Genomic DNA, 22,550 nt, shown 5'->3' with positions numbered 1-22,550 from the left:
CCAGCCCCTATACATAATATTTTAAACATATATTATGATATATAATATGATATATAATATAATAATATATAATCATATTTATATTTATATGACATATAATCATATTTACACATATATATTGTTATATACAATATTTATAAGATTATATATAATTTTTACTGTAAGCCCTTACCATATATATATTTTTTCTAAATATAGTTTATTTTCTCTCTCCATGTAAGCATATATGTACAAAAGGTTTGCAGTAAAAATTTCATACACATCCTTGTTCTTACTTGTCTGGTTCCTGTACTACCATGGCCATATGCAGCCATTTCAATAAATTTCTTCTGTTCCTTCCAGAGTTCTTTTTGAATATGTAAAGAAGCATAAGTGTATTGTACCTTTATTTTATTCTTCCATCTTTTTAAGACAGTGGTAACATAGCTATATGTTCTAGTGTTAAGAATTTTAAAGTGGAGGACTTTACATATTAATTATGAAGAGTTTCTTCATTTTTTCTTTTGCAGCTGCATGGGTTCTTAAGTTGTTCCTCAGCTTTTGATACAGCTGCAATGAACACACTTATATGTATCTAAACTTGTTTTTTTTCTAAATTTAATAAAATTTTAATTGTGGTAAGTACACATAGTATAAAGTTTACCTTGTTTTTTTATTTTTCTTTCTTTTTTTATTTTATTTTATTTTATTTTATTGGTTGTTCACAACATTACAAAGCTCTTGATATATCATATTTCATACATCAGATTGAAGTGGGTTATGAACTCCCAATTTTTACCCCAAATGCAGATTGCAGAAGCATGTCGGTTACACATCCACATTTTTACATAGTGCCCTATTAGTAACTGTTGTATTCTGCTACCTTTCCTATCCCCTACTATCCCCCCTCCCCTCCCCTCCCATCTTCTCTCTCTACCCCATCTACTGTAATTCATTTCTCTCTTTGTTTATTTTCCCACTCCCCTCACAACCTCTTATATGTACTTTTGTATAGCAATGGGGGTCTCCCTTCATTTCCATGCAATTTCCCTTATCTCTCCCTTTCCCTCCCATCTCATGTCTCTGTTTAAAGTTAATTTTTTTTTTGGTGCTGGGGTTTAAACCCAGGACATCATGCATGTACTCTACACTCCCTGTTCAAAACTTAATTTTTCCTTCCTTGTTTTCACCCATGCAGTGCATTAGCTTAGCACCTCCCTAATTCATGCTATCTACCTCAAAATCACATGCTATGTTTATACAATCTGAAGTAGCTATGTTATTTTGCTTTTCTCTGATTCTGTTTTTTTTTTATTTTTAAGATTTTTAAAAACTGATGCATTCTAATTGTGCAATATAGTGGGCTTCATTGCTATGTATTCACACATGTACATACTTTGGTCAACTGTTTTTTTTTTTCAAATTATAAAAGTAACAAGCCCTCAATTTGGAAAATAGATAAAGTATACGGAAAGGAAAACACAACCATCCATAATTCCATCTCTTGGGTGGAATTCCACCACTTTCCCCTATTGTGGCTAGTTAACTTTGTTAACATTTACCATTAGTGTTTACCATTCTTTTCTAATTTATTCAACTTTTTCATTCATACCTCACAAGCTCAGGGCAATTTTGTGAATAGAGAATCCATAGCATTTGGTAGAAATTCATGTTGGGGTTTCTGGTGCTATTGACTGGATATCCAAGTAATCATGGTCGATTCTACTGCTTGACTTTGTTCTCAAAACAAAAGCCCAGTGTTACTAGGCCTTGCAATTCGATTTTCCCAGATATCCCTTCCGTCCACCTTTTTCTTTTCTGGGTCTGGCCCATAGTTGGCACCCAATACATATTTAGTTGGTAAATAAAAACAATATTTTCTACCTGTTCCCATGATTTTTACCAAAGATGAGTGTTTCTAAAGCTGCATTAAAGTCTGGATGGGACAAAGGGAGTAAAAGTTGGGTTGGATTTGATTTTCCCAGAAGCTTGTCTTGGGGCCTGAGATATCACAAAGCTCCCAAAGAGCCTTATAGCCACCTACTCCTTTACTTGCAAGGGCAGATGTGCTGGGACTTTCATTCCAGCATCTACTCTATAGGAAGATTTTTCTCATGAGTCTGAAAACTCTGGCTTTCAGATGCTGCCTTCCCAAAATAGGCTAATTATGGTGATTCAAATGGCTTTATAAGCCAGAATTTAGGCAGCATGCAATTAGAGGCTTGCTAAATGCCTGCAAAATGTAGTTCTTCCTAATTTCATTACTGTCTCTTTTGATTAGAGGCTGATTACATTCATCCCTAATTTTCCACCTCACCTGGATTTTTGTGCCTGGACTAATAGCCCAGGCATTTGTGTGGGTGGGAATTGTACTTGCTGCCAATATCCAGCCATGTCAGAGAATTATTGGGATAGATTAGATCTGTAAGCTTAGAACCATAGTTTCCTAAGAGCAGAACTTCTGGAGTTATCACTGACCATTAATTCTGATTATTTTCAGGATTCCTAAGTGAATTTCTCATGGGTCATTTGAAAAACAAATAAGAACTACCATCTTTTGTCAGGGAAAAATGTATAGCTGTAGAAGTTGTGCACTGAATAAAATCTAAGAGATGTTGTTTGCAAAGCTGTTACCCTGGCTTTGAGCTATATTCATCCTGAGAAAGGAGCACCTTTTTGTAATTTGTTTATGACACCATATGGGCTCCAAGAAGAACATGCTCCACATGATGTCCAGGACAGTCCCTTTTGCTCATTCCATTTTGTTAGGGTGGTGATACCTCACCCTTTTTGTTAGAGGCAGTGTGCTATAATAGAAAAAAAAATTCTAGCCATGAGTCCAGTGAACTGAATTTTAGTTGTGTTGTGTTATTGATATTGTTCTTAATAAGATGCAGCTCTTTTCTGTCTTATTACTCTGCCCTCCTCAAAACATGGCTCCCACTTCAGAGAAGGAAGTGGAAGTCATATTTTGACATTTCCACTTCAAACTCCTGCCATCATGTCAGCATTCCATTCGGGAAGAGATGGAGTGGAAGGACAATGACATCTCTCCTCTCTTTAAAAATACTTTCCATAGCCAGTCATGGTGGTGTATGTCTATATTCCCAGTGACTCAGGAGGCTGGGGGATCAAAGTTTCAAATCCAGCCTCAGAAATTTAGTAGGTCCTGTATCAAAAATAAGAAAGGAAGGGGATGTGGCTCAGTGGTAAAGTACTCCTGGGTTCAACTCCTGGTACAAAAAAAAAAAAAGATGTTTCTCATAAATTGCCTATGCCCTTCCATTTACATTCCATTGGCCAGAATGTGGGTCACTTACCTAACTGCAAGGGAGGTTAAGGGTGGCACGTAGTCTAAGTACTTTATATGCATTATACATTATCCTCACCACTACACCTTGGTGTAATTATGGAGCCCCAAGAAGCCAAGGACGGCTAAAGTTCACCCAACTAGGAAGTGGTAGGATCAGATCTGAACCCAGGTCCCTTGTTCCAAAGCTAGAGCTCCTAACTACCAGGTGATAGCACCTGACCTTTACTTTTCTCTTTTAACTTTCAGCAAGGAAAGACTGCGCTGGCTGTGGCATCTCGGAGCAACCACAGCCTTGTTGTGGACATGCTTATTAAAGCAGAGAGATACTATGCCTGGAGAGAGGTAAGGCAACGTCAGCAGAGCAGGAGGGTCTTCCAGCAACCCCTGTCTTATTGGGCAGTGTTTCTGCTCTCATAGGCAGAAGCCCTTGCCACTATAATTATAATTTTCCCTTCTGTCCTGTGCTGCCCTCATTCACAGAATGAACAGCTGCCTGCTCCCTCTCCTTTTCCTTTGCCAGCATCAGCAGTAGAGGGAGTTCAGTGAGCTGGGCCACCTCATTATTGCTGGCTCTAATGGGTACAGTGGACAAGTCCCTAATGGGTGACTCCCTGGCTGTGCCTCTGTCCTCTGGTCTCTGGCCATATTCTGTTACAGGAGACTCTAATGGCTGGTTAAAAGGTTCCTATTTATGGCTCTGTAATTTTCAATGCACCCTCTACTGGCTCTCCACCACTCAAGTATTCTATGACAGTCACAGAACCTTATTCATCTGAGAACATTTCTCTTCTATTTCTATTGTTTTTCCTCCTCCTCCTCCTTGCCCTTTTTCCTTTTAAGCTCATTTTCTCAAATTTCCTATTTTATTGAGGACAACTTCACAAATTTCCACCTTTTATCTTGCTCTTTAAATCATTGCTTCCAGAGACTGGGGTTGTGGCTCAGTGGCAGAGCACCTGCCTCATGTGGGCGAGGCATTGGATTTCATCCTCAGCATCACATAAAAATAAATAAATAAATAAATAAGTAAAATAAAGGTATTATGTCTTCTATAACTAAAAATTAAAAAAAAATTAAAGTATTATAAATCATTGCTTCCAGGGCCAGGGATATAGTTCAGACATAGACTGCTTACCTAGAATGTAGGTTGGATACCCAGACTGGCAGGGTGGAAGAAAAGATATTGTTGCTTCCACATTTTCTTTGAAAATAGATATAGTCATTTGTTCTATTTTTTAATGCCTGATAATGTCTTTAGATTCTTGGTGGCTAGATGAGTATAAATTATTTTTCCACCAAACGAATAAGCTCTTTTTCCCAACAAATCTTTAAGATACAAGAGAGAAACTTTGAAAACCATATGTAATTTATAAATATAGCAGAAATGGTAAGTTATTAATCTTTTTTTTTTCTTGATACTGGGATTGAACTAAGAGGCACTTTATCACTGAGCCAAATCCCCAACCCCCACTCTAGCTTTTTTTTAGTTGTCAATGGACCTTTAATTAATTAATTAATTAATTAATCTATTTATAGGTGGTGCTGAGAATCAAACCCAGTGCCTCACACATGCTAGGCAAGTGCTCTACCAGTGAGCCACAACGCCAGCACCCCATCCCTTTTTATTTTGAGACTAAGTTGCTGAGATTGGCCTTAGACTTGCAATTCTCTTGCTTCAGGGTCCTGATTTCCTGGGATTATAGGCATGCATCACTGCCCCAGCAAGAGTTATCCATCTTGATGACAGCTGGGATTCTGAGGTCTAAGGTGGGAGGAAGACTTGAGATTTGTTTTTTAATATATAGCCTTAATTTTTTTAAACCAAATGAATTTATTATTATTTTAAATCTTTGTTCATCAAATTTGTATTCTGGACTCATATGAAATGTTTTCTAATAAAAGGATTAAAGATGTGATTTAATTTCCTCTCATATTCATTATCTATTTATATAGCAATTTAACCATCATTAAATCATCCATCATTTTTTGGGGGGGGCGGGTGGTACCAGGGGTTGAACTCAGAGGCACTCAACCACTGAGCCCCATTCCCAGCCCTGTTTTGTATTTTATTTAGAGACAAGGTCTCACTGACTTACTTAGTGTCTCCCTGGCTTTGAACTCTGGATCCTCCTGCCTCAGACTCCTGAGCTGCTGGGATTACAGGTGTGCGCCACCGTGCCCAGCTTAAATCATCTATCATTAAATTTAATGATTCAGAGGCAAAAGGGAGCCTCCTAAAACGTGGCTAGTGTTATTTTAATCTCTACTGATTTGGCTTGTGTTACTATTGCAAATAGTTTAGTGCTTTGGCAGATACTTTTGTCTATCTAATGCTTTTACTAACTGTTGGAAATGACCAGGGCTTTCCAAATCCTGTGCTCTTTCTTATGGAGTTTTGAAGTTCCAATCAGCCTGATCCTGGTATACATGAAACAGGCAAGTTCCTCTAAATTTTCATAAAATACAGGACTGGTGATGCAGCTCAGTGGTAGCATGCTTGCCTAGCATGTATAAGGCCACAGGTTTGATCCCTAGTATCTACCCTGCTCCTATGAATGCTGTAATGCAAAGGTAAATTCAAAATCATTCTGCCCTCTTCTTTTCACCTTGGTTGTTTGGAGTTGTGATGTTGGTAGGCTCATCATTGTTTCAGTACATGAAATGAGGTGAAGTACCTACAGTTCCCAAGTTTATTGGATTTTCTCACCCTCAGCCTTATCTCTTAGGATTCCTGAAAGCTAGGCACTGTGAAAATAAAGCTCAGGTGAGGCTAGAGAAGATCTTGCATTCTTAGTCTCTTAAACAATAGTTGGGTAATTCATATCTCTATTCCTATTCCAACTTCTGTATACAAAGTATAGACCCCAAGTCCAGCCGATCTGCGTGGAGCCCAGGCAGGCCCAGGTCAGCCCCCACCTCCACCCCGTCTCTGTCCCAGTCCAGGTCCAGGCCTAGGTCCAGGACAGCCCTGTTGATCCCAGTGGAGCCCAGGAAGGCCCAAGACAGGTCTGCGGACCCCTGTGGAGCCCAGACAGGCCCAAGATAGCCCCACTGAACTGTGGTGGAGCCCTCACTGAGGTTCCCAGTTTACCAAGAGTGTTGTCCACCCCGCCTGCTGGCCTCCATCTTGGAACACTGCAGCCATCACCATAGCCCTGCCCACGTGCTGACAGGGCCTAGAGGCAGCTTCGTGCTGCATCATCACGTGCCACAGCATTGCATCTCCCAACAGGTCGTCCAAGGCCATCTGACAGCCCTCCCTTTCAGCCCCAACTCTGAAAGTGGTTGCCTTCATCTCGGGACACCTCTACCAGCATCTCAGGTTACCTCTGCTGCTGCTGTCACTATTTAGTTGCAGCAGCTTCGACCTCGGGTCACGGGTTGGGAACTGGAAGCCCAATGTGAAGACGAGACATCAGTAACCTGAAGGGACACTACAAGATTATAGGGTAGAAATTGTAACATCTTGGATCCACACTGCTAGAGGGGAAGACACACAGGAAGCATGAAAAGACAAGGGAAGAAAGTTCCCCAAACAAGCCAAGATGATTCTACAATAGAATCCACAGCACAGTAGAAGAAATGTACGTGATTAAAATGATCTGTGAATTAAAGAATGACATAAGAGAACAAATAAAGGCAACAACTGATCAGGCCAATAAAGAGATAAGAGAACAAATACAGGCAACAAAAGATTACTTCAAGAAAGAGAGAGAGATTCTAAAAAACCAAACAAACAGAAATTCTTGAAATGAAGAAAATAGTAAACCAAATTAAAAATTCAATAGAAAGCATTACCAACATACTAGACCACATGGAAAACAAAACCTCAGACAGTGAAGACAAAAATACATAATCTTGAAAATAAAGTTGACCCCACAATGAAGATGATAAGAAACCAAGAACAGAACCTCCAAGAATTGTGGGATAGCACAAAAAGACCAAATTTAAGATTTATTAGGATCGAGGAAGCTGCAGAGATTCAAACCAAAGAATAGACCCTATAAAAGGTCTTGCCCTTCTCCTTAGCTACATTTTGTAGGCGTTGGTAGAATTTCCTGGAGGAAATTTTTGATTCCCTGAAGGGTGCATGACGAGGGCTGAGAAGCAAGCTCCACCAGTTTTTTTTCTCGTTGGTGTTGAAAATTTGAGTCCCATATCCTTTTTGTATATTTTCTGCTCCAGCATTAACTTCCATCTTGTTCTTCAGATATCTTGAAGTCTTGACACCTGATTTTACTTTGAGATTTACTTTTTTTAATTGGTTGTTCAAAACACTACAATGCTCTTGACATATCATATTTCATACATTTGATTCAAGTGGGTTATGAACTCCCATTTTTACCACATGTACAGATTGTAGAATCACATTGGTTACACATCCACATTTATACATACTGCCATACTAGTGTCTGTTATATTTTGCTGCCTTTCCTATCCCCTTCCTATCTCCCCTCCCCTCCCCTCCCCTCCCTCTTCTCTCTCTACCCCATCTACTGTAATTCATTTCTTTCTCTTGTTTTTTCCCCCTTTCCCCTCACTTCCTCTTATATGTAATTTTGTATAACAATGAGGGTCTCCTTCCATTTGCATGCAATTCCCCTTCTCCCTCCCATTCCCTCCCACCTCTCGTCCCTGTTTAATGGTAATCTTCTTCTCATGCTCTTCCTCCCTGCTCTGTTTTGAGTTGCCGTCCTTGTATCAAAGAAGACATTCGGAATTTGTTTTTTAGGGATTGGTTAGCTTCACTTAGCATAATCTGCTCTAATGCCATCCATTTCCCTGCAAATGCCATGATTTTGTTAGTTTTTAGTGCTGAGTAATATTCCATTATGTATAAATGCCACATTTTTTTATTCATTCATCTATTGAAGGGCATCTAGGTTGGTTCCATAGTCTAGCTATTGTGAATTGTGCTGCTATGAACATTTATGTAGCTGTATCCCTATAGTATGGTCTTTTTAGGTCTTTGGGGAATAGTCCAAGATTTTATTTAAGTGAAAGACAAAAATAGAGACACTATACAAGAAAAAAGAGGGATTAGATAGGAAATCCCAAGCCTCTTGGGGGGCTGTCTCACAAGTCCTTAACTGATTTGCAACCTTCTGTAGTGGGATTATCTGGAGCCCTGTTGGCATGTGCACAACAGGCAGTTCTAGGAAGCCTTGACACCTGCTTTTCTTTGAGAAATTCTCCAATGTTTTTGGCTTGATTCTGCAGAAGGGACAAAAGGAAACTTTGAAAAAGTCAGAGAACAATGTACCAATCTAGGCACAGTGCTGTTGGGCTGAGTATGACTGCAGTGGCTTACAACACAAAGATATCCACTCTATCTCTCTCTCGGCCATCTCTTTTCCTATCCTTTCCCTGAGTTAGGCTCTTAGTCTTTCTCCTCAGACTCATCAGAGAACAGGATGAATCCAGGGACCAGCTATGGGGCTCAATCTAGGTTCCAGTGAAGCTTTAATATGAGAATGTCAAATATCCAAAAGAAGAAAGGGGGATGTGGGTTGAAAGTAAGACCATTAACAATATGTTTGTTGTGACACTCTCTTTGCCAGAATATCCCCTCTGTTCTTTTTTGGGGTGGGCAAATAACAGCAGCACAAGACACAAGATTGCAAAATCCCTCATGCTTTCTTTTCAGACAGATGGTACTCAAGCTTTTTATTGCAGACATTTGTCTCCATCTTGGGTGGCAAAAAATGACCCAGTCACAGATGACATTGAAAACATGGTCTTGGTTACACCTTACCGATTTTTAATCTAAAACATACATACATTCTGAAATGAGGCAATATGTGGGCATGTCTAGAATAATCAGGTACAATTATTTTTGAATGTAGGAGCATCCTGAGAGTCTCAGGGAGCCACGAGCAGGCTTTACTCTGACATTCAAGCAAGACCACAGTCTGGAGACAAGGCACATTCGCACACTCCTCTGGAACCTGGCTTACCGTCAGCTGAAAACCAATGAGTGGCAGAGGCTAGCTCACTTCTGGAACTTTACAGATGACCAGATCAGAGCCATAGAGGAACAGTGGTCAGGTGAGTGTGCACTAGACGACGTGGGCAGGAGACATGCAGCGTTAGGAGCAGCATGTTAGGATCCTTCCTGCTATTGGATCTTCCAAGTAAGTGCCTGGAAGAACTGAGTCCAGGGGCTCCTGGGGAATAACAGATAACTTAGGTCCATGGAAGTGACTGGAAACTTTGCAGAAAGCTAACACTTCGGAATCTGTAGTAAACTGAAATTTTCAAAAGATAACTAGTTAAGTTGAGCCATATTGAAAAGGTGGTCATTAGCCTATAAAGAAATTAATGTTCCCAACTGAATAGACACAAAGGAAGCAAAGGTCTAACGGGTGGTATGCCATTGGGAAGCCAGTCCAATTTCTGGGGTGAATGAGTTGAATGGCTCACTGTTTAGGACTTCTACTCTACGAGGGAATCCCTTCAACCAGGTCAAGGGGAAAGAGGACATGGCCTTGGGGAAGATGTGGCTATCCCATGACAGACACAGACTCAGAGGGTTCCATTGGTTAGATGATTCCAAGCAATGAAATCATTTCAGTCAGACTTAAGCTGTCAGGATTAGTGAGGTTAGCTCAGCTGGATTCCTTAGCTTTGCTTTTTTATGACTTGACCCAAACCTGGGAAATACAAAACAATTTGCTTTGCATTTTTCAACTTTGTTACTTTTTTTTTTTTCTTGCAAAACTTCCTATTCAGAGTATTCCCCTTACAAGGATATTCTGAGGTGGGAAGGTGCCCTCATTCAGAGGTTGATTTGCCTTAGTTATTCCTGAGTATTAAATGGTAGAACCCCAGCTCCATGAGTGTAGTCTACTTATACTACATACAAGCAAATTATGCACCTCTTTATTGCTGATTCTAAGCATACATTTTCATATGAACGAGTGGAATATAATGTATTAGAAACATGGAATATTGACTTGTTTCTGAAAAGATTTCTTTTTGTCACTGTGTTAATATTTTGGCTAATTACGCAGATAATGTTTTATGACAGCTGTGAGATATTTGAGCTGAATTTGAAAATATTTCTAACTTAAATGACTTGAAAACATGGTGTATATTAAGAATTCTTGCCTGAGCTGAATGTGGTAGTACACATTTGTAATCATAGTGGCTTGGGAGGCTGAGGCAGGAGGATCACAAGTTTGAGATCAGTCTCAACAATTTAGTGAGGCTCTAAGTAAATTAGTGATACCTGTCTCAAAATAATAAAAAATAAGAAGGATTGGGGAATGTGGCTCAGTGGAAAAGTACCTCTGGGTTAAATTCCCAGTTTAAAAAAAAAAAGATACTTGTTTGGGCTGGGGTTGTGGCTCAGTAGCAGAGCACTTGCCTCACACATGTGAGGAATTGAGTTCAATCCTCAGCACCACATAAAAATAAACAAACAAGATAAACTTTTTTTTTTAAAAGCACTTGCCTGTAGAATAAAGGGGATTTTTAAAGTGTTTAAGTCAGATCTTTATGGAAAGGCTGGGGGTATAACTTAGTGGTAGAGCACTTGCCTAGCATGTGTGAGGCCCTTGAAATCAAACCTCAGGACTGAAAAACAGAAAACAAAATCTTTATGGAGTACCTGAAATGTATATGTCTCCACCAAGCAAGGAATACTAAGCCATGTGCATGTGGGATAGAGTTTATAATCTTGTTGACCCAATAACATTAACATTTACAATAATTACATATGGTAATTCACGCTAAGGCTACTGGCATTGACTGGGGAGTTTGTGGACCTTTGAGGCAGAGAGTGACATATCAAATGGCACTGAAGAAAAGTTTGTCAAGAACAAGACTAAGAAAGGAATAGAGTGTTTGCCTTCCCAGGAGCATATTCTTCATGCATGCAGTTTCCTCTTCCCCAAATGCCTGCCCCTCTACTGTGAACAGTGAACTTTCTCCTCACTCCTACAGCTCAGGCCCTCCCTTTTGTGAAATCTGTCTGCTTCTGCAAGGGAGCCTGTTATGTGTCTGCGACTATGAATTCTTGTTGAGAGTGACAGAGGTTTCTGCATTACATCTCATCATCTAGCATCTCAACATCCCAGCATCTTTCAGGGGTTAATTATTCAGGGAGTATTTATCAAGTGAGTAATCCTGACCCAGGAAGTTGCAGACTCGTATCAGGGCCGTGTTCTTGAAATTGGAGTGGTGGTATGGTACATGCTGCTTGGAGAGCGATTTATAGATCACCAGCAGCAACAGCAGCAGCAACATCTGGGAGCTTGTCAGACATGCAGATTCTCAGCCCAGACATACTGGATTAGAATCTGCATTTTAACAAGATGCCCCAGTGCAGTATGCACTTGAAGTCTGAGATGCACTACCTCAAAGCTCCACATTTCATTAAGATTGACTTTGCCGCCAGGCAGGCACTATAGCTGTTCAATCCTTTGTGTATGTGCCAGCACAGCAGTTGCCTGGCCAGGGCTGAAGTGGATGGGAACACTGGTCATAATACACACTGTTGAGGGGAACTAGACAGGCTTCCTCCCATCACTGGGCTTTTGAACTGGCAGCTCTCAGAAAAGGAATGGATGTGTGACCACAGAACATTTAGTTAGAACTGAGATCATATTTGAATGACACATCAGTTGGTGATGTGTCACCTTGAACCTCTTGTGCTTGGTGCAGGAAACGAAAGCTTCCGTGAGCATGGCCACAGGGCTCTGCTCATCTGGTTGCATGGGGTCCTGATGACACAGCTGGATCCTGCCAAGCACCTGTATGAAGAGCTGGTACGTGCCGGTTTCCCAGAACTAGCTGGTGAGTTATAGTTTTTCATGAGCAGAAACTCCACCCTTCAATGACAGGGGACAGTGAACAGAAATCCCACCCTGAAGAGCAGCAGTCTCAGCTGATGTCAGTTGTGGCTCACCCAAAATATGGAGCTGAGGGAGGGACTTCTGCTTCTGTGGGGCACCCAGTCAATCCTCTTCACATTTTAGCCACATGATGCTCAGTGCCAGCCCTATGCTGGGCATTCGGAAAAGTATGGAAGTTTTTTTTATTTGTGGTGTGTGTGTGTGTGTGTGTGTGTGTGTGTGTGTGTGTAGGAGGAATGGGCCAGAAATGCTAAACAATCTCCTATCTTCATAGAATGGTTCTCCTCATCTAAGAGTTGTCTTTCTCAACGTGCCATTTTGCTCCTATTGGGAAGCTCTGCCAGTTATTGTATTTGAAAATATTATCTCTAGAGAAAAAAGAACAGGCAGGTTATTACTATGCCTGCTTAGGATATTGCTAAAAAATCACTCTGCAGCATCACTGATCATAATGTCAGGGAAGATATTTTGAAAACTTAATAAATTAGGTAATGTTATAACTCTCATGTAATAGCAACCATTGAAGCAAAGTACAAGGGCATCTGCCCTTGTTTTCATTGAAACAGTTTCACCCAGAGCTGAGAACATAGATGAGTGAATCAGAGCACCCACTCAGTATTGTTTCCAGGAGTGTAAGGTTACAGGAGGAGTGTGTGGATGATTGATACCTACCTTCCAGGACATTTCCCTCATAACATTAGGGTTCCCCCTGGACTTTAAATTTAATCTTTCCTATGAAAGTGTTCATAAGAACTTCCAGGGAAGACCATGGAAGTGGTGAAGGGTCTGTGCTCTGAAGCAAGACTGCATGGGTTCACCCCTGCACTCCAACACAAACTATATGACCTTGATCAAGTTCTATGACCTCACTGTGCCAGCGTTCCCATTGATTAACTAGGGAGGGAAATAAAAACATCCACTTCAGAGGGCTGTTGTGGGATTAAATGAGTAATCATGATTGGTCTATTATAAGTGCTTACAAAATGTTAGCTATTAATCATTAATGTTACCCTGTTTTCCAGAAAAGATTCGTCAATTCAAAAGCAAAACTGACTCAAGCTCCAAGAAGTGTACAGTTTCATAAAAGCCTAAAGAAATTTTTTTAAAAGGGACGTCTCCCTCGGCATTTGGTTCTTTTAAATGCAGTTTCTTATTTCTTCCAGCAGTTTGATTTTCCTCTTAACTATGAAGATGGTGGTGACAGGACCTGCTAGCAAATGGGAAAAGAGTAATACTGTTAGACTTTCGTACCATGGAGAGGTTACTTATTCTTTTTGGCTTTTGCTTAAAGCAAGTTGTGTCTTTCCCACTTTTGTCATTTGATTCAACACCTGTAATGGCATGATCTAGAAGAATATTTTTGTACCTCATGTTTTAAAAAGTCTGATAGTGAGAGCAGCATGGTGACATATGGAAAAACCAAAGGTTTTAGGATAGAGATAGTTTTGAAATGGGTTTTGCCACTTATTAGCTGTGAGCCTTGGACATGTTAATATTATTTAAGTTCTCAGATCTTCACTTTTCTATAAAGTGGGAAATGTCTTATTCCATAGGGTTGGGGAGAAGAAGGCAGAATCCTGTGAAATGCTGGACCATCTGACCATTGCATAGAAATCATGAACTGTTACTTCTCTTCAGTAAGGGTTTGGAAATGTTGTCACTGGTGGCTTTAAATCACACATACATGTAATAGATTTCTTAGAAAAGACCAGAAATATATACACAAATATAGTTTTTCATTTCTTGATGATGTAACTGCAAGTGATTTTTATTTCCTTTGTATTTTTGGTATATTCCATTTTATTTCCACAATGAACACACATTATTTTTTTGTAGTCTAAGAAAGGTATGAAATAAATGTGAAATCAGGTATCAGTTTGTACCAGTTTATGTTCCCCTACTCATTATCATTTAAGGTCCTCCATTCTCAAGTTCTGACTCTAAATCTACAAGATAGGTAATAAATCATAAATGATTGCATACGATTATTCTATCATGAATTTATATATTTTTTTACATCTTTGTCTCATTCTGATTGTAGATGGTTCACTTAATGCTGTAAATGTTCACAACTGGTAATATATTTACATGATCTCAAAAAAAATTTTTAAAGGTATTGAGTGAAAAGTCTTGTCTCCATCTGTTTTTTAAACTATGACCAGCTTCCACTGACCTCACTGCCATTCCTCCCCACAAACTTCTGAAACCTGTTTCAGTAAAAATAAGCAAATATATATTCTTATTGTATAAAAAGCTTTATTGTTGAATTTGTTTACTTAGGCCAAAATTAATTGCTTGGTGCTTTAGATAACATACAAAAACTTCTAGAGCTTAGATAAATTTAAACAGATAGTTACAATTCTTTTTTTTCCATATTTTTTATTGGTTCATTATAGTTGTACATAATGGTGGGATATATTGTACATATTTGTACCTGTCCACAACATAACAATATAATTTGGCCCATATCATTCCCCACTATTTCCTCCCTGGTGCGCCCTTCACCTTGCTTTCCGTTCTTCTACTCTACTGATCTTCCTGCATTTTTCATGAGATGCCCCACCCCATAATTTTATTTTCCTTTTTCCTCTCAAGCTTCCAAACGAGAGAAAACATATGCCCCTGACCTTCTTTTGCTTTTCTTTCCTTCTTTTTTTTTTGAGAAAAAAGAAAAAAGAAGTTTTATTTCTTTCCTAGCAAAGTTGAATCACAAGGGATTCCTGTCCCAGAGGCTATGATTTTAAAGAGGTGATTCAAAGGCTATATTGGAAGTATTCTCTGTCCAGAACTTTAATTCCCTCATTAATTTGGGACATAGTCATTTCTGAGAGCTTCTGGTGCCATCCTCAAGTCTGAATTACTTCATTCAAGAACAGATAACTCTACCTTGGATGGGGAAGTATGTCTCATTTTTCTACATATGGATAACCAGTTTTCCCAGCACCATTGGTGAAAAAGGCTCTTTTCCCCAGTGATTTTGGAATCTTGGCCTACGATCAGATGACCATTATCTGTGATTTGTCTGTGTCTTCTATTCTATATCATAGGTCTGTGTGTCTGGTTTTAATGCCAGTGCCATGCAGTTTTTGGTACTATAGCTCTTTAGTATAAAGTCAGGTTTTTTTGTTTTGTTTTGTTTTTGCTTAGAATTGCTTTAGTTATTCTGGGTCTTTTATTTTTCTTTTCCAAATGAATTTTAGGACTTTCTTCCCCCTAGTTCTGTGAAGAACATATTGGCATTTTGATGGATATTGCATTGACTCTATACAGTCCTTTGGTGACCATTTTAACAATATTAATCCTGCCTACCCATGAATATGGGAAGTCTTTTCATCTTCTGAGGTCTTCAATGATTTCATTTTTTTTTAAAAAAAGCTGTTGTGAATCGGATTGTTTTCCTAATTTCTTTTTCAGCAGATTCATTTTGGGTGTATGGCAAAGCTATTGAATTTTGTATGTCAATTTTTAAACTTGCTACTTTGTGAAATTTATTAGCTCTAGCAGTATTTTGATCTTATAAATGTAGGATCATATCATTTGCAAACAATCATAATTTAACTTCTTCACTTCCTATTTTTATCATTTTAATTTCCTTCTCTTGCCTAATTGCTCTGGCTAGAATTTCTAGTAATATATTGAATAGCAGTGGTGACAGCAGACATCCTTGTCTTGTTCTGGATTTTAAAGGAAATACTTTCAGTTTTTCCTTATTCACTATGATGCTGTCTTTGGGTTTTGTCTATTATTCTTAAGTATAACACTCATCAATATTTTCTTTAGTTTGTCCCTATGGCTTTGGATTGGATACTGAAAAGCATCCTAGCTGCAGTCTAAATTCCTCAGAAGGTAGGGCTTAAGATCAAGGTTTATGTGTAACATCTTTTTACAGGAGTGTCAATCTAGGGGTGCAGGAGTGGAGGAAAAGATCTGGGGAAGGAGGAGAGTCAAGATACGTGTTACTAAATTGGTTACCACTTGGTATCAAGCTTCACAAATTATTTGATCTTGAGGTTACTCTATTCCAAGAGAAGGAATGGACTAGTGCATCTTAGGACAATTCATACAAGGAGGAAAGAAGAAGACTTGATTTGTGGGTTATAGGAATGGCATAAGAGGAAACTTCTATCTCTCCCGGATATCCGGAGAGTTAACAGAGAAGCCCTGGGGAAGACATGTCCACAAAAAGGGTGTGATCATTACCCTAGGTACATATCTGATTGTACAAACAGTGCATCTCTATATCGTGTATAACCAGAGAATTGAAATGTTGCACTCCATTTGTGTATGATAAATTGAAATGCATTCTGCTGTCATGTACAACTAAGTAGAACAAATAAAAATAATAATTAAAAAAACAAAGGGTGCGAGATAAGGGGCTGCTGCTTTGTGCTCATATAGCCTGCTGAAGCCCATGCTGAGCAAAGTTGTTTGCAGTGAGAGCTAGGCCAGAACCCAGAACAAGTGTTGCTTAAATATCTAATAGATATTAAGAAACAGCCTGATACTTGTAATTCAGAAAAGCCTTACGGTGTTCCATTAGAAAATAGGAACTGTTTGCCTATATCAGTTTTGTTTCTGATGTCCTCTTAAGAGTGTGAGGCAGCAACTATTTCCTATAATAAAGTTACAAAATATAACTAGATCATGTTAAAAAATAGAAGAGGTTTCAGATTATTAAGCCATCCATTTCTGTTAAAGATACAGAAATTGGGGCTTTTGACAGCCTCTTCAGAACCATTTTTATGTACTCTATATAAGTATGAAATGAAATAAGTAGGGTAGGTAGAGGAGGATCCTGGGATTCACTTAAATTAAGTGTCAAGCCCAAGATAACACAGCCAGTAATAAAGCCATTGAGAAGCCAGGTCTTTTTCTCTTAAATCAGTTCTGCCCAGATGTTTTCTTCAAGTTGGTCAACCACTGAAGAATTTCTGCCCATGTCTAGCAGGGTCACACCACCATTATTAATCTTGGTCTTAATCTTTTTAATTTAAAAGTAAAAATAACTTAGTTTTTGTTAGTTTTATTGTTTTCAGTAAAGTTCTCTCTCAAAGTTTTATATAAATTACAGTTAAGTAACATTGGAAATTATTTGTTTTATAAATGATATAGAGAAAAAAATGATGAAATGATGATGTAACCAGTGACAGGCTGAACATATTAAAAAATGAAGTTTCTTTTTTAATTTAAAAAAGTTTTACTTAATTGCTTAAATAAAATAACATTAAAATACTTTCTACAGTATAGTTACAAAGGATGGTATATCTTGAAAAAGTCTCTTTATAATTTTGAAAAGATGAACATGATGTATCCATGATGTTCTAGCAATTCAGAAAAGTTAAAAACTAAAGACTTCCAACTCTTGGTACAGTCTTTACCAGAGGAATTAAAGGACCTTGCTGTGAACATATTCACTTTAGTCAACCACTTTTATGGACTGAATGCTTGTGAGAGACTGGGTGTGGGTTGTTCTGGTTCCAAGAGATCTTGAAACTGAGGTACCACCTTCAGGATGAATGGTCCGTGAGTATTTTACAGCTGATGCTTGAGGAATGGTTTGCTGAAAAGATAAAAAACTGTTTTAATAATCCCACAAGACTTTATATATAAAGTATCATTTTTTCATTTATAATTTATCCCAACAAACCTTTGTTAAGCATCAAACAGATACCAATGAATTCAATATTCAAAAAAGACCAAGCCCTTCTCCAAAAGGAACCCATATGTAGTTCAACACCTGTAATTTAATATCAAAGCTGTATTTCAGAGCCAGAGTCCTCAAAAAGAACTAAATGGAAAAAGGTTATAGAGACTAGGTATAGAAAGGAACTCTGTGGTGTTTGGAAGAGCATCAGCCCCAAGCCATACCCTCATTCCATTCAGTTTCCTCCTCTCTGAGTGTTACTATGTGGAGTCCAATTGTGGGGGCATAGGGAACCCTGAGTATGTTGTCTGGTCCTTGCTTCAAATTAGAGTAAAAAAGAGGGGTCTCATGTTTCACCTGGTTCACCTGGAAGCAGACAAAACTTTCTATAGTCATATAAGAGTAATATTCCCAGAAGCCTGGTGCTCCCTCAATTTGGACCACAACTTTTGAAAGAAGGACACAACTAGATATTGACGACACATATGGAGGGGAAGATATGTCCACCACCTCAGAGGTCAGGGGAACATCCTGGATATGAGCACTGAAACATTAATGTCAGGGCACTTACATGTAATATGTATAAGTACATGTTATTTACACAAGTACACATTACATGTGTACATATGAATACTCAGACTTTTCTCTATTATACCTGACACAACTTCTTAGTAGCCAACAGTGGGATTTTTAATCAAGATAATTTCTCATGTCAAATTAAGTTCTCACTCAGGTACACATAGATTTCTATTAGGATCTTCCATTTAGAGAAGTCATCTTTAAAATACTTAAAGTAGGACTAGGGTTGTGGCTCAGTGGTAGAGCATTTGCCTAACACATGTGAGGCACTGTGTTCAATCCCCAGCACCACAAACAAAACAAAACAAAAAACAATAAAATACTTAAAGTGAAGTTATAATTGGTCAAAACATTTACTATGCATTTAAAAAACTGTTAAGATACACTTTCTTTAAAAAAAAAAAAGGTCTGTAGGTCAGATTCTGCCTTAGAAATAAGAAAAATTCTCTTTTTAACAAAATGGAAAAATAACTTCCATTTTAAAAGTATCAGTGGTAGAGCGCTTCCTCACATGTGTAAGGCACTGGGTTCAATTCTCAGCACTACATATAAATAAATGAATAAATAAAGGTCCATCAACACTAAACAAATTTTTAAAAAGTATCTTATATGTTTCTTTGTTCATAAATAAATGGATAGCCATTACAAATTAGAGATATTTTTGTAGCTGTTATAAAATTTTAGTTGCCAGCTACCTAATCTGATCCATCAAATAAGCTATTTCTTATTGAGTAGAATAGGGACTGTTGAAATAGATCAAAGTTGCCAATGGTGTTATGATATACAAAATATGGCAGAGTTAATGAAGTAGCATCAGGAGCAAGCAATTACCCAGCAGATGGGACTAAGGGGTCACAAGTTTATTAGTAAGAACTGTCTCTGGTTGTTCTAGATCTTGATTTCTAAGATAAAAATGAAACTATCATATAATCCAAGTTAAGAAATAATGAAAATAGTTTATGGGTATCCAATTCATAACTACTAGAGAAATACTGCACATATTGATAAGCAGAGCAGTTAGGAAGAAATAACAGAAATGTAGTTGAAAGTTTTTAGTTCCATGACTTTTCTTCTGTAAAATATGAGTTCCTAGCTGGGCATGGGTGCATCCCTATAATCCCAGTGGCTTAGGAGGCTGAGGCAGGAAGATTGCAAGTTCAAAGCCAACATAAGCAATTTAGTGAGACCCTGTCTCAAAACTAAAAAGGGCTGGGGATGTGGCTCAGTGGTTAAGTGCCTCTGGGTTCAACCTCTGGTATAAAAAAGAAAAAAATTTCCTATCACTATTGTAAAAACAAAGGTTGTCCCAATTAAAAATAAACACATGGGCTGGGTTGTGGCTTGGCAGAGCATTTGCCTAGCATGTGTGAGGCACTGGGTTTGATCCTTAGCACCACATATAAATAAATAAATAAATAAAATAATGATGCATCAACAACTAAAAAAAAAAAACAAAAACAAAAACAAAAAACCACAACATACATGTAGTCTCTTTATGCCTTACCTCACAAATGGACAATCTCAGGGTATCTATACACGTTTTCTGTGTTGATAAAAATAGAAATGGTTTCATTTCTTGTCAGTTTTGATAACTGATCCCACACATTAAACAATTTATAGAAGTCATAGTCACCTATGGATTTCAGGGCCTGTCCAACTTGTGAAACCCAACATAAAACTAAAATAAATTCTCCATTGTTTCCATATCTCTTGATTTGATTCTTCCATCTCTTCTACTTCCCTAAGGTCAAACTTCACCTGAGGTTCAATTTAATCCAGCTGCTTTGATTCATTTATCTAGTAACCACACAGTATCCAGAACAGAAAGGACTAAAAATCATTTAGGTATGGTGGCAAATGCCTGATTATAATCCCTGTCAGCCTTAGTGACTTAGCAAGATCCTGTCTCCAAAAAAAAAAAAAAAGAGTGGGGAGCCAGTGGGGATGGAGCTCCTCAGTGGTAGTGAACCCCTGGGTTCAATCCCTAGTACCAAGGGTAAAAAAAAGAATGCATACACCTTTTTGTTAATACTTTGACATCTTAGTAGACAGAAATGTTGTCTAATGTTGAGGAATTTTATAAAGAGGACATTCTCTTAAATGCTTTTTTTTTTTTTTTTTTTTTTTAATTAATGTTTTAGAAAGTTTTCTGGATCTGGGGATCCAGGTCTTTTCACATGCCAGGAAAGTGCTCTACCATATCCCCAGCCCAGAGGGCATTCTCTCTTTTTAAATATTTATCCTTTAGTTATAGGTGGAAACAATATCCCTATTTTATTTTTATGTGGTGCTAAGGATAGAACCCAGTGCCTCAAGCATGCTAGGCGAGCACTCTGCCTCTGAGCCACAACCCCAGCCCCCTCATTCTCTTTTAAAAGCAATCAATATTTCTTTTTAGGGATATGTTCTTATAACTCTCTCTCTCTCTCTTTTTTTTTTTAATTGTCAATGGACCTTTATTTTACTTATTTATATGTAGTGCTGAGAATTGAACCTCATGCTTCACACATGCTAGGCAAGCACTCTACCACCGAGCTACCACCCCAGCCACGATGTTCTTATAACTCTTTTTAAAAATTATGATTTTTGAGATAATTCTTGATTCACATGCTTTTGTAAGAAATAAAACAGATTTCCCATGTTCCTTTTCTGGTAATTTTTAGTAAGTTAAATTTGCTTATGGGGTTGGGTTTATAGCTCAGTTGGGAGAGTGCTTGCTTTGCACGCACAAGGCCCTGGGTTCAATCCCCAGCACAAAAAAAAAAAAAAAAAAAGAAATTTGCTTATGGTTTACAGTTTATAAAGTTAGTTTTATATCTCATTTAATTTTCACATTATGTCATTTAATGCTGAATTCTTACAACAAACCCAGGGGCTGAATTCTCCTACCAATCCCATTTTACAGAAAAGAAAATATAGCTCAAGTATTTTACTTGATTTGTAGGTCTCAAAAACAATAAGAACCAAAGGTGAGGTATTAAGTTAGGTATTTTCTGTTTCAAATTCCAGGCACCTTTCTTTTCTTTTTCTTCTTCTTCTTCTTCTTCTTTTTTTTTGGTACTGAGGATTAAACCCAGCGATGCTTAGCAATTGAGTCCCAGCCATCTCCCCAGCACTTCTTATTTTTTATTTTGAGACAGGGTCTTGCTAAGTTGCTTAGGGCCTTATTAATTTGCTGAGGCTGGCTTTGAATTTGAGATCCTCCTGCCTCTGCCCCTTGAGCTACTGGGATTACAATGCATCACCACATCTGGCTCATTTTTCTTTGTATCACATAAATTGATTGCAAGTTTAATTTAATACTAGAGATATATGCTGGCAATTATACTGAAAAAAGGGAAGAAGACTTTTTAAAAAAGCAAAAGCTGGGTGCAGTGGTACACATCTGTAATCTCAGAGACTCAGCAGACTGAGGCAGGAGGAACAAAAATTCAAAGCTAGCCTGTGCAATATAGAAAGCCCCTGTCTCAAATCAAAAACAGGACTGGGGCTATGGCTCAGTGGCAGAAAACTTGCCTAGCATGTGTGAGGCACTGGGTTCGATCCTTAGCACCACATAAAAATGAAACAAATAAAATAAAGGAATCCTGTCCATCTATAACTACAGAAAAATTAAAAAAAAAAAAGATCAAAATTAAAAGGAGATAAGGATGTGGCTCAGTGGTTAAGTGCCCTGGGTTTGATCCTTGGTATAAGAAAGAAAAAAAAGCAAAAAGTTAAAAAAAAAACTATAAAAGTAGGAAATTTTTCTTATAATTAAATTATCTGTTGAATGAATAACTGGTTCATAAGTAATTCGTTTTTGTCTTAAATCATCATATACTTTACTGTTTTGACCACCCAGACGCTGGATTACTTTTGTATTTGATAATTTTTTTAAATTTAAATATATATTTTTTTTAGTTTTAGGTGGACACAATATCTTTATTTTACACTTATGTGGTACTGAGGATCGAACCCAATGCCTTGTGCATGATAGGCGAGCACACTACCACTGAGCTACAACCCCAGGCTCCCCCCTCCCCCCCCCGTGTATTTGATAACTTTTATACTATTTAGAAGAAACAATGTTTCTTAAATCAATTGCTAAAAATGGGAAAGGTAGATTTGGTAAGAGGAAGTATATGCAGATTGTAACAGTATGAGGCAGAACAAGTGCCAATCATGAATTCTCATC

General features: G+C 38.1%; 2 protein-coding genes across 14 annotated transcripts in view; one reads left to right on the top strand and one right to left on the bottom strand.

The window, feature by feature from the left end:
• Ankdd1b (ankyrin repeat and death domain containing 1B) overlaps positions 1-14,135 on the top strand; it is a 68,393-nt gene extending 54,258 nt beyond the window's left edge. For 5 of the 6 annotated variants that reach the window (XM_078043336.1, XM_040272402.2, XM_078043339.1 and 2 more), the window contains 4 exons: positions 3,539-3,634; positions 9,139-9,340; positions 11,960-12,091; positions 13,173-14,135. In XM_078043336.1, the coding sequence (XP_077899462.1) occupies positions 3,539-3,634; positions 9,139-9,340; positions 11,960-12,091; positions 13,173-13,234 (492 nt within the window). In that variant the 3' untranslated portion in view covers positions 13,235-14,135. The remainder of the gene's footprint in view (positions 1-3,538; positions 3,635-9,138; positions 9,341-11,959; positions 12,092-13,172) is intronic. The other variant, XM_078043327.1, reaches the window with a different exon arrangement.
• A 3,175-nt stretch (positions 14,136-17,310) lies between these two features.
• Positions 17,311-22,550, bottom strand: part of Poc5 (POC5 centriolar protein) — a 45,650-nt gene continuing 40,410 nt past the window's right edge. For 6 of the 8 annotated variants that reach the window (XM_040272395.2, XM_040272399.2, XM_040272396.2 and 3 more), the window contains 2 exons: positions 19,878-19,916; positions 17,311-17,710 (listed from right to left, as the gene is read on the bottom strand). In XM_040272395.2, the coding sequence (XP_040128329.1) occupies positions 17,567-17,710; positions 19,878-19,916 (183 nt within the window). In that variant the 3' untranslated portion in view covers positions 17,311-17,566. The remainder of the gene's footprint in view (positions 17,711-19,877; positions 19,917-22,550) is intronic. The other 2 variants (XM_013360185.4, XM_005328942.5) reach the window with 1 other exon arrangement.

This window comes from Ictidomys tridecemlineatus, chromosome 1 (genome assembly GCF_052094955.1).
Source record: "Ictidomys tridecemlineatus isolate mIctTri1 chromosome 1, mIctTri1.hap1, whole genome shotgun sequence".
In the NCBI taxonomy this organism is placed as follows: domain Eukaryota; kingdom Metazoa; phylum Chordata; class Mammalia; order Rodentia; family Sciuridae; genus Ictidomys; species Ictidomys tridecemlineatus.
This window is presented reverse-complemented; position numbering and strand designations above follow the sequence as displayed.